Here is a 15,330-nt window from a genome sequence, read left to right as displayed (position 1 = left end):
TCCCAATATCATCATACTCTTCCCTCTCCTTAACATGTCCAGTACTTAAAGATCATTGTCTGACTTCCTCTCTAAACTGCCAGCTTTGAAAAATATCTGTTGAACAAATGAATGGATATAACATTGGACTCTAACACCTTCAAGCTCTACTAAGGACAGTATTTCTCTAGATTTTACTTTGAGATTGGACCTGTAGGTGGTAATCAGATGTCTGCAGCTGTAGAGCAGGTGGTCCACATAAGCTGGAAAACTAGGTATGTCCTGCTGGCCTCAATTGCCACGTCAAAATTCAATAAAGCAGGCTCACAAAGTCCCTAGCTTGGTAATTTTCAGCACATTAAGTTTCTACAGTGTTTGCAGGAAATACGAAAAAACGTTTTCTCTATATTTCCACTAATTTAGATTGGGTAATTTCCCCCTTTGCCTGCCTCCTATTCAACCTTTCCCCTCAGTGGACTCTCCTCCCAGGTGCTTTCAATTTGCCACTGTCCCTTGTGCTAGGGGTGGAGTTTTAAGTGAAAGTTCAGGCCTTTTCAGGACTGCACTAGCAGCCTTTAATGCACCAACATAGAAATCTCTCTGTTGTTCCTGGCTGGGTTGCTAAGCAACATCTCTGCTTGCCTGGAAATGGGGTGATGCTGTACCAAGCTTGTCAAGGGAGAGGATCCTGTGAACAGTAACTCAGAGCTCCTACTCTTATAAATTCAGTCTTTTAGACTCCTGTTTCCAGATCCCATTTTTATTTTTTAAAAAAAATCTCTTCTGATTGCACCCTTCCTTTACTTGGGGCTTTAAATAAATTTGTTTGCATTTGTTGCTTGTGATCTTCTGTAAGGCATGGATGTGTCTCTTCTTCCTCTCAGCTCTGTGCTAGAGAAGATTCCAAAAGGCGACAAGGGAAGCCAAGGGGCATGGTTATGGGACAGGGATTGCAAGCCTCAGGAGTAGGCCATGCCTGGCTCAAAGGAATCATGAAATCTAACTTCTATTGAATGCTTACTATGTACGGGATCCCTGGGCAGGCCTTAACTGCACTAACTCCTGTAAAAACTGGCAATCTGCACAACAGAAATATCTCATGGCGACCCAGTGTAGTGGGAGTTATTCTCACAAGTAACAGATGAAGAAATTGGGGTAGACAGAGGGTACATGGCTTTCCAGGGTCATGTGTAAAAAGGACAGCACCAAGAATTGAACCCCTTCAGGCCTTAAACTCAGTGCTGCTAGCCAATCTATCTTTCTCTTGTTACTTAAGGCTTATGCTAAATAAATAATTGTGAAAATGAGATGGACCATTTTTGTGCCCTACTTTCATGATGGGAATAATAACAATTCTCTATTAGGGATTTGTGAGGATCAAATAAGATATATGTTGAGTATATGAGACATCATAGAAGTTCAGTAAACATGTACCTTGCCTTCATTTCCTCTTCTGTCAATATGTGCTGAATCCTACTCCCTAGGACCTAACTGACACTGACCCTATAAGGTTGAAGGATGACACTTGTATTCTCCTTTGCAAGAGACATCACTTAAAGAAGCAACAGTTTTGTAAACATTTAAAATTGCTCATCATGATATAGTAACTTCATTATTTCTCTCTGTCAACGACCTCTCAATGCTCCTACAAGAGAAAAAAATAGTTTATATATTATGGCCAAAGATGACAATTTTGGACTTCTGGGATTAGGAAATGCAAATATTATGAGAAAGTAGGGTTACAGAGGAAGCTGAGAAATGAAAAATGTCTTCTCAGACCACAATCTACTGTCTATTGAGGTCACTCTGTCTTTCCCATCCACTCTGTAGATTCCTACTAGCTATGTAAGGTTAGAATAGATGGGCTGAATGGGTTTTCAGGAGCCTTGGACCATACTAGTTCCAGTTCCATGCATTATGTTGGAATGAGAGAAATTAACCTAGTTGATCAAAGGTAGCCTTTTTGTACCACAGTTTTGGGGAATAAACTACAGGTTTCATCTCCTGACCTCAATCACCCATGTCACTGCTCGCCACCTGACCATTTCATGCCCTCAGTACTAGTTTTCAGGAAAGAACACGCACAAGTCAATAGCATTTTGCTAAGGAGGCAATAGCTCTACCTGGAGCCAGTAGGCTTCCTTGAGCTGTTAGAAAGGGAGTAAGAAATACACCTGGGCTCTGGGCCAGATAGTGGTCTTCCAGATGGAAAATTTGCCCTAAACAGTGCATTTAACCTTATTCTTTGCTGTAGCTCAGTGGTCAATTGTCAATACATTTAACACTATCCTGATATTCTTGATTCTGACTCATGGAGGGATTTAATGGTTCTGAATTAAAAAAGTGGGGCCACATGACTTTTAGAGTATGAGCTATTCCTATAGTTAGCTCTGTTAGAATGCTTATTTGAATTTACTGAGGAAACAGTGTGTGGCATAGTAAAGGAGCCTACATTTAGGGCTAGGATGTAGCTTAGTGGTATAGCACATGCCTTGCATAACAAGGCTCTGGGTTTGATCCCCCAACTGCAAAAAAATAAAGTCCTATTTTTATAATGACAAACCATAATTTTATTACTAGGGGTATAGTCCCAGACAAGTTATTTTACCTTTATAAGATTTAGTCTCTTCATATACAAATCGAAGTCATAATTAGACTCACCTCCTTATGTTGCTTTGAAGTTAAATAAGATGCTATTGTTCCAAGGCAGGAATTTGTTGGTGTTCTCCCAAAGTTCTTGCCTTAGAACCCAATAATCAATATGATAATATTCAGAGGTGGGGCCTTCCTTTGGGAAGTGATTAATTCATGAGGGCTCCACCATCATGAATGAGACTAATGTTACTATGAAAGAACTGCAAGCAGCTCACTTGCTCCCTCCACCATGTGAGAACACAAGAAGGCACCAAGTATGAGGAACAGACCTTCACCATACATCAAATTTGTTTACTCCCTGATCTTACACTTCCTAGTCCCCAGAAATGTCAAAGATACATTCTGTTGTTTATAAATTATCCAGTGGAAGGGTTTTGTTATAATAGCCCAAATGGACTAAGCCATTGATAATGTACATCAAAGTCCTACTATAAAGCTTAGACTGTGAAATTAACTCAGTTAATTTCAGTCTTTTTGTTAATATTAATTTCTATATCTGTCAACCCAAGTCATTCTTTTATTTATGTCAATTATTTAACAAATAGGTAGATTTCCTACATGCCAAGTACTGTTTTATGTTCTTTAACAGTGTTTTTCTTATAACAACCATATTAGATACAACCTATTAAGAATCTCCTTTTTACTGAAGAAGAGATTGAATACAGAGAGGCTAGATGTCTCAGTCAAGTTGCACAGCTAGTAAATAGCCAAGCTCTAAACCTGTTTCCCATCTTTAAGTAAGTGTTCTTACTTCTCATGTCAGAAATATTGTTGAGTATAGTGAGTAAATAACTAGCTTGGGAATCAGAGAATATGAATTCTAATTACAGTTCTGTAGGTGCCTGATAATTCAGGAAAACCCAGAGACTTGGTGAAGCCTTTAAGCTTAGAATCCTTTCTTGCACTAACAACATATCAGGTGACAATATTATTAATTTGTAATTATCTATTATACAATAACACCATATAATTAACAAACCTGTGGCAGTGTTTATAATCATCTCGTAATTTATAAAAGCATTACAATTTCCTCACTTATTCAGGCCTGTGGCAAAGTCAGACCAATCTTCCATTCCTAGTTAAGGCTTGCAGGAATCACTACAGGAAAGCACAGCCATCCTCTACAACATCAACACTGAACTTAGACTTGCAGTTTGGGTACCCATCCCTTTCTCCTTACAGTCATCTCTGAAGCTTCTACTCAAATTGTCAGTGCTGTTTTCTTCTTGTGGTAAACGACCCCATTTACAAGTCCCATAAAGGCAGTGGCACTATAGGAAGGGGAGTGGGAAGTAGTGAAGAAGAGGTCTGTAGAGATGAACCAACTTGGGTTGTAATATTATATGCATGGAAACAATGTAAGAATCTCCTTGTGTTGCTGTCTGTATTTCAAACTAGCAAAAATGCTTTGTTTTTCTTATTATTTGTTATGGTTTTTTGTTCAACAAAATTGGAGAACAAGAGGAGGGAACAGGTTCTGCCTGAAAGGGGGGTGGCCCAAATAATGTATACACCTGTAAGTAAATGTAAAGACGGTAAAATAAAATTAAAAAAAAAAAAAGACCATGAACCTTAGCTACAGCAGAGGCTCTTTGTCCACTCAAGGGAGGCATTTGGATTGAACCAAGATAGCCTTTGAATACATTCTCCAAGCAAGGAATTTTGAGTATAGAGATAAGATACTCAACTCAGGGAGTAAATCAATTTGTGACACATGAGATTCATTTGTTTATTCCAAGATTCTTAATAGAAGTTTTTCTCGTACTAATTTAGCACTATCTCCTTCAAACTTCATGTGCATCATTGAACAAGGTTTGGAGACTCTCTTCTGTTGATGATACAACATATTCAGTACATTGTTTTGCATCCTTTAACCAAACTCAATGTGTTCTGATTTCAAAGCCTCTTTAGTTTAGTTTTTACTAACAAGGAACAGACCTACTAATAAATTTGGTTCTAGTATATGTTAGGTTTTATTAATGTGACCACAACTACAATCTGTATCAGGAAGTTTATGCTTATATAACAACTGCTTGAGAGCAGAATGGTGCAGTATGAACTACATTGACTTGGTATGTGATCCCAGGACAAATGATGCTTGAGATACTGAAAAAAGGAACTAAATTCATGGTTTAAACTAGATCATAGATACTTACCCAAGCTTCATAGTATTTTATTTATTTAGTATTTAGGGGTCTAAGCAATGTTATTTTAAAATGTATGTAAGGGCATATTCTTATTGGGAAAAATTCCAGAGCTTTTACGCTTCTGAAAAACATATGTAACTCACCCCAAATTCAGTGAAATTAATGAGATCTCAAATTCCTCCAAAATTTACTATAAGTTTATCTATGTTCTTGATTCGGATATATTCCATTCCATTCCCTGCAACCTTCTTTTTTAGGCATTAATTGTGTTTGCAATCAGGGCCTCTTGCTTACTAGACAAGTACTCTAACACTCAAACCACTACCCCAGCTCTTTTAGTTTTAGTTATTTTTCAGCTAGATTCTTATACTTTTTGCTAGGCTGACTTTGGCCTGCTATTCTCTCCTATCGCCACCTCCCAGATAGCTGGTATTACAAGCATGTGCACCATTCCTGGTTTTTTCTTTTGAGATAGGGTCTTGCCAAGTTTTTTCCTGGGCTGAAACTGAAATCCTCCCATTTCTATCTCCTGCATAGCTAGGAAGCTGCAACCTTTTTGGTTTGTGTTTGTTGGTAAGGGAAGAAGAGTTCATAGGCAAGTCTTGACCCAGAATGTTGGCAGACTGATATACTAGGGACTAAAAAGTAAAACGTGACCTTATCCTTTTATTCGAAGTTCCTGATAGTGATTTGGAAAGAGAAGAAATGTTGAGATAGGGGAATTCACCAAACAAATGCTGCTTTCTAGATATTTTGGTTGGCAAAGCTGGAACCACTGATATTACACAGGTCTTAGGAAGAGAGTGACTTCCACTCAGCCTGAGGTCATTATAACCATCCAAGTTTCTGGCTGATCCTCAACTTGAAAAATACCTGTGTATAAGATTTTGATGAAGACTGATGATGCTCTGTATATGTGTTTGTGTGTGTGTATCTGTGTGATAAGAGAGGAGAGAGACAGGGACAGAGACTACAGAGAACCACATGCATGTGAGTTTGTCAGCCCTCTAGTTGAAATGGCATGGGACTGATTCTTGTCTTGTGTAAGACAATTGAGCTAGATGACTTTTCCCTGTGACATAATGAAAAGAGAGTTTAAATCTTTGGGTTTAATTCCTAATCTTGGCAAGTTGAAGTTTTTAAAATCATTAAAAATCTCTTTGCTTCTAGAGCTTTTGATTCTATATGTCTGATCTGTCCATTCACACAAGCATAGTGACCATAAATTGACCCTAATGATGCATTTCTTATTTAAAGTCTATTTTGATATTAAAAATGTAATATCAGATTTCTTTTTGTTGAAATACAACTATCCTTATTGATGATTTAATTTCAACCTTTTTATCTTTAATTTTTTAATTTTCAACTTGCAACCTGACAGCCTCTGTTTTCTACTAATTAGTTTGATCCAATTATAGTTAGTGTGATTACCTGTGTAGTAAGTTATAGGATTATATGTGTTTGTACATCCAGGTATTTTAATTATTTTTCTACCTTTCTGCCTTCTTAATTTTAATTTTGGCTCTATTTATTTCAAAGTGGTATGATCTGTATTTGTTACACTAAAGGTAAGTCACCTCTGACCCTTTGATGGTATGATCTCTTCCCCTGATCATTTAACACAATGGAGTGGATCTATATTATGATGGTCACTTCCTTTTTACAGAACAGAGGATAGGATTCGTTATTTGTAATTCATATAATTATCAGTATAGACAACAAGACAAGATACTCCACATTCCAAATTACATTTTTGGAATTGTATAACCCCAAAGTCCTATCACTATTATATCCATTTGTTTTACATACCAACATTTCTACTTTGTAAGATGTAGTGTCTATGAAACTATGATTTTAATTTTTGAAGAGAGACTTACATTAGTATGACCCTCTTCTTGCTCTCCCTTTTAAAGGGGGCAGATATGCCATGGTCTAGAATTTTCCAATGATTTTATGTGATAGCTAATTAATGGCCTTCTGTGGTTTCCATGGCAATGGCACGCTTTACTGCCAGGCCTTATCCAAATGGGCATTCTGTTCACTCTTGTGTCTTAGCATCAGCATATTAATCAGAGAATATAGGTCCTCAGTCACTGCATCAAATTGGTAAAACACTAATTTAATTAGAATCCCTCTTGAAGGCATCAGACTTCTCTTCCTCCCAGCTAGGGGGGAAACTTGTTAGTTCAAAGCACCAAGCAGGCCCAAGCAAGACATTTGGAAATTCACAAAACTTTGTCCCCCTTCTTAGCAAAGTATTTTTCACTCACCTTAGAATAAATTCCTGGCTTCTGAGTTTTTCTGCTTGAAAATTCCTCTATTTCCCTGACCTTTCCCATCATTATACATGATGGTCTTTTCTCTATAAGATGAAATGGTTGAACTGAAATTTTCAAGGTGAAGGGCAGAGGCTTCTCCCACACATACCATTGATGAAGTCTGGTGAAGAATTTAAGATTGAAAGTATTAACAGAGTTGTGATGAAGATTGATTAGTAATCTGGAAACTACTTTGCACATGCAGGAAGTCATTACCTTCAGAGCCTTTGGAAGTGTTTGGAAGGTGGTGATGACAGAGAAAAGGAGAACAGGCAACTGAGCAACAGTCTAAAATTTGCTCCTTAGGTCATAATGAATAGATAATTGTTCCCACTTACATAGATTCTCACTCCCTGAGTAGGCTTATCGTTTAAAATAATACTATCTAAAGTTATTATTATAACTGGCCCTTAAATGCCCTTAAAAGGCATATTTATACAATTGTGTGGTTTTTTCATTTATTATTCTTTTCGTAATTCTGTTCCTTTCTATTTGTTTAATTTCTGAACACTTTCTAACATTCAGAATGCACACATCTCTTCTATAAAACTTTTTCCAACATCATGAACAGAGTTGAACCTTCTTCAGCATTCCTTCCTTTGTGCTATAATTCATGATAGTACTCATTATGGTGTTTTGTACTCACATTTTTAAATTTTTTTTAATACATCTGTCTCCATATTAATTTGTGAAAGACAAAAAAGTGCAAACTGTTTCCTTACAAATATTTGTATTTCTGACATTTTCCTTTTCTCTATAAAGTGCTTAAATATTTGATGATTTACTGGACACCTGAAAAACCTTGTGCTTTGTGGTTCAGCTGCAATGAAACCTCTAGCATGAAGGATTTCCAAACTAAATGGACACAGAACCATCTCAAACACAAGTTCTGAAAACCTATGTAAGTGGTATGTGTTAAAGTTGGCAAAAATATGTCAATTCATACTAAAAATAAGAAGAGTAAAGTTGGAATTTACCATTCTAGAAAAAGAACCCTCCCCTCTACCCACACTTAAACTAGATAATTCTTGGCTTTTTGTGCACAGAAGACCTCCCCTTTCGCTTTAAAATAAAGTATATATCAGGGACGGTATTCACTTTTATGTCACACTATCACTGAATCTAACAACTCTGAGATGAGATGAATCTTCACATTTTATCTAGGACAACATTTTCATGAGGGAGAAATGCATTTTCCAGAAATGGAGATAGCAATGAAGGTATGCAAGACTAGCCAAAACATGGAATGATATTCTAAACATTAGCTATGTTTTATAATGTAGGCTACTATGGGAACTCTTGCTTTTCTTCTGTGAAAGAAGAATTCAAAGGAAAGTGGAAAATAAAACTAATCAGCTTCCTGTCCCTGCAGTGGTCCAATCAGTATACAGTGGTGATTTTCCAGTGATACAGAAATTTACACTGGCAGAAGCTTAGACCAGAGTAGCTCTATTTTCTCTTCCAATGATACATTTTGTGATTCACTTCCAATAGGGAAAGGAGGATCTAGATGGTCCAAAAGCACCTTTTGCAAATTTCACCTAGTGAAAAGATACCTGCTGAGTTCCTAGAGACTAGGAAGCAATGTTTGCCCAAATCCAGCATACAATAATATGAGATGAGCTTTCTTTCTTAAGTCTCTTATTCTACCTTAACCCCACAAGGATTCTTACTTTTCCCAGAAGCCAAATAAATGGCATTGTTTATATGGTGTGTGTGTGTGTGTGTGTGTGTGTGTGCACGTGTTTTGTGTATCATGAGTTTATCAAATCACAACATTTTAGATACTAACTTGGGTAAGTATTTCTAGAAGCCCAATGATAGATCAATTCAATACTAAAACTTACCTTATATTATCTTTTACTTTTGGTGATTTTATTTAAAGTAAAATTTTGTCTCACAGGGAAAACATTTTTAGGAAATCTGATACTACACTGTTTCTTTTAGAAGAAAGTGGGTGGGAGGAATTTCTTCACATACAACAACTATCAAAACAACCTTGGACAGAAAATTACTTCTTCTCTTGGCAGTTTTGTTGGAAGGGAAAACACAACAAAGTGACCAGCATGATTAGAAGGTGTATTGTCAAGGCAATCAAAAGGCAGAATTCAAATCCTTACTTAGGCTGTTATTGTGTGTGTGCAATCATGAGCATGGCATTCTTATCTGTTTCCCAAACTAAAGAGTTTAAGGAGTTAATATCTAAGGTTACTTATTGCCCTGTAACTAGATGAATGTGTTTCCTCCCAACTCTACCTATTGGCCAGCTTCCATTAATTTTAGTTTATTGAAAAGAAAAGAAACCATATAGGTAAGATAGCAGTGACTTTGCACCCCACCCCTGTTTGAAAATGAGTCAAAAGAACCACAAGGAATTAAGCATAAAGAGGGAAGAAATCTTAACCGAAGAAATATCTTCTTTATCTATGTCCATTTCCTCCCATAAGGAAAAATGGCAGTGTCAGTTGTACATTACATATATTTCTCTTTCTTTTCAGTGTTTAATCTTAGCACCTGCACAGCAGAGATCTTTACAATTCATTGCATATGCTCTCCCCTTCACCCCCCTCCATACAGCACCTGAGCCCTAAGAAGCAACCACCTCAAAGCTCCACAAAAGGCTGAGCCCCTTCTTCATGACAGAGTATAGAAGTAACAAACATGCCCAACGGTTTTATACAGTTGCTACAACATTTTAGTTTCCAACAAGTGAAGATTTTTCTCCTTTTCTTTGAATATTAATTACATTTTACAAATTTTTGTGTTTTGTTTTGTTTTGCTTTGCTTTGTTCTGTTTTGTTTGTACAACAAAAAGGGAAAGTCCATGGCAAGGAGTCCCGGGTTAACAGAGTTTGGCGGTCATCTGGTCCGACTGTTTGAGGATCTCGGTGTTGTAGAGATCCAAGGCGTGGTTCACTCTTATGATCTCACTGTTGGTCAGTTTCAGGCGGTGTTTCAGCATACAGGAGAACAAGTCCAGCTGGGGTTTCCCCGGGGCTACAGGAGGAGCCAGGCGATTAATTCGGTCCCGAATATCCAACAAGAGGAGCATCACGGATGAGGAAGAATAGAATTGGCCACCTTGGGTGTAGGACTGGTTTACCTGCTGCACAGCACTGCGAAGGAGGTCAGCATTGAACCTCAGGCTGTACCCGAACACCTGCACATCTGAAATCTTGATATAGAACTGCCTCTTAGAGGGATCAGACAGGTCCACGGGGCCCTGGCCAGTCTCATTACGCAGTAGGGTGGGTAGCCGAGTCCGACTACGTAGGTAGATGTGAACTGTCTCAAAAAATGTTTTCCACCGATTGCCCAGCAAGAGAGTCCAGTTATAACATTGGCTGTTTTGGAGACGGATCTTCTCCCAACGTGGGTAGCCAAACTCCCCAAAGGGCATGTTCCAGCCCTCTGAATGGCTGCCACTGAAGGGATTGACATAAACAAAGAACATGGGGTCCAGGCTGCTATTGCGCATTTGACAGATGCGCATGGACATACCTATGACCATGTGGATGAAGTCCATGCGGTTCTTGTTGCTCTTGAGAGTAAGGGACATGCGCTTGCGCCACCGAGGGTCAAAGAAGGTGTCAAGGCGGATCTCATTGCTGATGAAGGTAGTGTGGACATAAAGGCGTGAGTCCATCTTCTGCAACAGGTACTTCAGTTCCAGGTCCTGGAAGTCCAGGTCGGTCTCAAAGCTGATGAACTGCTCACTCCGCTCAGAGTCCACGTTCTGTGGTTCACAGCGGCCTCGGTACAGCTTATAGCCCTTGTTGCAGGAGCCACAGAGCGAGATGTTGGCCAGGCTACACATGGCGCAGCTGTTGTTTCCTCCTATGATGCAGGGGATGGGGCGCTGGCACAGTGTGGTGCTACCATGGCACACACAACTCCTCTGGCTCTCCAGGAAGGTTCCCCAAAACCCATTCTCATTGCAGTATAGAAGCGACTGTACCCTTGCAAGCCACTGCTGAATTGTCCTGAAAAAAAGAAGGAAAATGGAGAAAGTTAAGCACCATGGGTGGGGTTGCAAGTTGTTGTACACAACTCATAATGTAAATTGGAGTCCCACTCAATTAATGAAAAGACTGGGCAGAGCAGTTATAATAGGAAAGACAATGAAAAAACTGGGAACTACATTGTACTTCCTTGTAATGTCACAAACCAGCTGTATGATATTGTACTTTACACTTCTAATCTAACATGGCTTCATCTGTAAAGATAAGGGGTTGGAGTGAATGTTTTGGGGGTCCTTCAATCCCCGTGATTCCATTATGCTACTTAGTCCCTAAGTAGTTTGATTGAGAAAGTAAAAGTGTGTAAACCTTAATAGTCTTTCTTGATGAAAACACACTGTGAAAAGTCAGCAATGAAAAAAAGCTCAGGGGTTATTCTTTTCATCTACCTGACCATCTTTCACACATTCCTCCAATGGGATTATACAATATCTAACAACTTCAACAGAAACCAATCATGTTTTATCATGACCTAGAAATTGCATAGTGCTCTCATATTGACAATAATACCTTTTTTTCAAAACATGTAAAAAGATGTTATTTCCTCCATTTTTTCCAGAGTTCCAAGCTTTCAATTCAGTGGTGTTTCAACTGCACCATGTACCGCTAGGTCCCCTTTCCTCTGCCCCTTGATGCTATAAATGATACCAACGTCTATACCCAGATAGACACTAAAACATTCCAATGAAGACAGATCAGGGAGCAGATAAGAAGCAACAGACAAATAGGTAAAAATATGTAAGACATTTGGCCTAGAGGCCTCTCATCTTTCCTTATTTTTGTATAAGTCACCCGTTGGCTGTCTTCCATCTCACAAATAATTCCTTACATGTTTCTAACACTTTTTACCCTTCACAGGGCATTTTCACTCCTATTTTCTCACTTGAGCCTCACAACAACACTCTGAAAATAGCTTGAGACTTGAGGTCAGTCAGAGATTGCATAAAATCCTGGCTCTTCCACATGTGAACTGAGGTGGTGCTGGGTAGTTTCCCTCACATTCCTAATCATTCTTACCACATTGGGCTGTTGTGAGGATTACATGAATTTTTACATGAAGGCTTAGCTCCAAACATGGCAGGTATTAAGGGCTTGATAAAACTTAGTTCTTGTTATTCCTGCAAAGGGACTCTCAGGTCTCTTTTATAGACTTGACACAAAAGCTCAGAGGTGAAATGATGGACTCAAAGTCATACAACCAGTGAGACTGGCACACTGCTATTGCTTTTGGCATTTCTGTCAAGGAAACCTTTCTTAAGGCTACATGTGCAGTGGTGATGTAGATGGTGATGAGGGTGGTGTCAGCAGTTCATGAGTTCCCTTTCATGAAGCTGGAAACAGAAGCCCATTTGCAATGTACTTCCTGCAGTGGGATGTGCTAGCAACCCATCTGTTCTATTATTTCCATCAATGGGTCACAATCACCAAACCATAAACACCAAGAGTCAGGGGTAGATAACAGAGCCTACTACTGAAGAGCATGGATGATAGCTCAAGCAGAATTGAGTTAAAGACTCCATTCTGTAACCAGAAATAAGTAACTAGGAACAAGTCACTCCGTCTCTGGAGGCCTTGGTATCCATATCTAAAATGAGGATAAGAAAGCTCATCTCATGCAGCTGGCAAGAGGACTGTGTGAGATTATATATTTAAAGTGCTGAGAAATGCGTGGTATGGAGAAATTATGAAAAAGGTAATAATAAAAAAGTATTCTTTCTTATCCCAGAAAATAAGCTCTTCCTTTGAAGGTACTGAGACACTCAGGGATTTCACTATCTCTCTGGAGTTTGAGGGAAACCATTTTGTTATATCCATTTGAAAATGGATACTGTTGAAATGGCTGCCTGGCTTGCTTTGCTTTAAGTGGGTTGCCTATCAGCTGAGAGAAAACAGTGGAATAATTAGCTTCTTGAAACCCTCTCTGCCTTTTAAAGTCATAGAACTAGTCCTCCATCCAGCAATAAAAACTCCTTCACAACATCCAAGACATTGTATCTGGAACCCTTATTGCCTTGTCAGTTCCCCTGCAGGTCCATAGGCTTGGAAGGAGGGGCCCCTCCTTCCAGGAGCACCTAGCACACAGCTTGTCTCTATAAATGTTTGCTGAACAAATGAATGTTTACCGAATGAATGAACAAAGAATATTAATATTGTTCTTATTTTTATTAAAAAAAGAAAAACAAACTTCTTTTTCTCCCCTCAGGACCACAGTATTAGTTTTCCATACCATCCACCCACACAGCTCCAGGCCTCCCTGGTCTCTGCTTCGTGAGACCAATCCTATTACAGCCTGGAGAACAGCAGCAGGCCCAGCCTTCAGGAAACGGAGCTGGAATACTAATGAGCCGTGTGGCTCCCACCTCCCAAACCAGAACATTGACTGGATATTGGGGTATGAGTCATCTGATATTTTTGCGAGCTGCAGGGGCCCTCCACACAGTTCTGATTGCGTGGTTCCATCTGACAAGAGCGTCATTTCAAAATGCCTCTCTCAAATGGCCCACACTTGCCCCTGTCACTCCTTCTCCAAGTGATTGGACAGTACTCCATTTAGAGCTCCTCTGTTCCCATCTGCAAGGCATTCTATAACTCCGTAGAGCGCCCCCTTTCTCGTGTCTCATCTTTGGAATTCTTTGTCAGTTCTACAGCCCCCACTCCTCGAATCAATGCTTCATTGTGGCTGAACTCTCAGAATCCTCAGTGGGGGAAATAAAAAGATGAAAGTTCCTGGTGATTCTGCAACAAGCAAGGGGGCTAGTGGTGATTAGGATTCCAGCCTTGTCAGGCAGGAGGGATTGGGGACAGAGGCCCTCTGAGATGCATTAGCGGGCTGCATGGCACCTGCGTCTCCTGAGCTTGGAATAATTGTGAGGTTGTGGGCTGCATCAAAGGAGGCATTAATGATACAGCACGAGGGTGCAGAAGGGAGGTGGTGTGCAGGGAGTGCAAGATTGAGGGAAAGAGGATAGAAGAAACAGGGAAAAGGTGGAGAATGTGGAAGGGTGATAAAAGAAGAGAAAAGAACTTGGTGTTGGGATGATGGGGCAAAGATGGAGCAGATAAGCAGAGGGACAGAATGTGATGGAATATAACTAGAGTGGGCAGGGTAGGGGAAAAAAGGCCATTATTCATTTGTCATAACTTAGAGATTCAGGGAATGTGAACACTGGATGGGCCATTTGGGGATAGGCTAGCCATCTACTCCTCTCTTTTCTGCAAGAAGGAGGAGGACCAGAGAGCAAACAATGTTACTGGTGAATTATGATTCCCAGAATCAGTGAACATTCCTTTGCTTTTCAATATTTCTTTAATAGATTAAAAGGAGAAAAAAACAAGCTTATCCCATTTTTGGTGTGCATTTTTTTAATACAAGCAACTTCTAGTGAGAAATCAGACTCAATCTGCACAATCTCATGTATCTTCTCCATCTCCAGTCAGTGCTCTGAGTATGGCTCTTTGGTAGCCATAATCCTCTGCAAGCTTTGACTTTAGGGAGGGACCCTGTGGTGACCACTATCAAACACTCACTGTATACCATGCATGGTGCTGGAGGCTCTTCATACTATGTTCCTAAGCAGCATGTATAACTGTAGCCACCTCTGTGTGACAGATGAAGATGATGAGTACTTGAGAAGTGAGTTAACTTGTCTGAGATCACAAACTTATTCAGCATTCAAATACCAGACTCTACTTCTGGCATGGGTGCACTTTCTGCTATGTACCATAATGTTAAATTATAACAATAAGGCAAGCAAGAAGAAGGAAGCAAGCCACAAGAAGAAACATAAATGGAAATAATGGGAAAATACAGGAAGCTTGAACATGTGAAGGGCTTATTATCACATTCCTTGCCTCCTCTGGGTCCACCAGGGTCCCTCTTCTCCATTCACAGATAATTGGGGCTCACCGCAAGTGCACAGGGAGAGACAAGGGACTAACGGTGGGGGGGGGACTATGATCTATAAATATCATTTCCCAGGCTGGCCAGTGACAGCCTGCCTCAACCCTGGCAACAGAGAAACAGCTTAATAGGCTGGCTCCAGAGGGGAGGGTCTCACAAAGCTGACATAGTCCCACTGCAAGGCAGTCAGTGTAAGGCAAAGAGAACCATGCTTTAAGATGCTTTGCTCAGTCCTTAGGGATCCACATCTTCCAACTGCAGCTGAAACTGAACTCTAATACATCCAAATCAGCACCTTTTGGATGGGCAAG

The 15,330-nt window shown here is 39.7% G+C and overlaps 1 protein-coding gene across 1 annotated transcript in view; it reads right to left on the bottom strand.

Annotated features, from left to right (window-relative positions):
* Positions 1–4,334: 4,334 nt before the first annotated feature.
* Brinp1 (BMP/retinoic acid inducible neural specific 1) overlaps positions 4,335–15,330 on the bottom strand; it is a 170,968-nt gene continuing 159,972 nt past the window's right edge. The window contains exon 8 of the mRNA XM_074051152.1: positions 4,335–11,082. Coding sequence (XP_073907253.1) covers positions 9,942–11,082 — 1,141 coding nt within the window. The 3' untranslated portion in view covers positions 4,335–9,941. The remainder of the gene's footprint in view (positions 11,083–15,330) is intronic.

The sequence above is a fragment of the Castor canadensis genome, chromosome 13 (assembly GCF_047511655.1).
Source record: "Castor canadensis chromosome 13, mCasCan1.hap1v2, whole genome shotgun sequence".
Lineage (NCBI taxonomy): Eukaryota > Metazoa > Chordata > Mammalia > Rodentia > Castoridae > Castor > Castor canadensis.
Note: the sequence above shows the minus strand (reverse complement) of the source record. Positions and strands in the feature narration are given on the sequence as shown.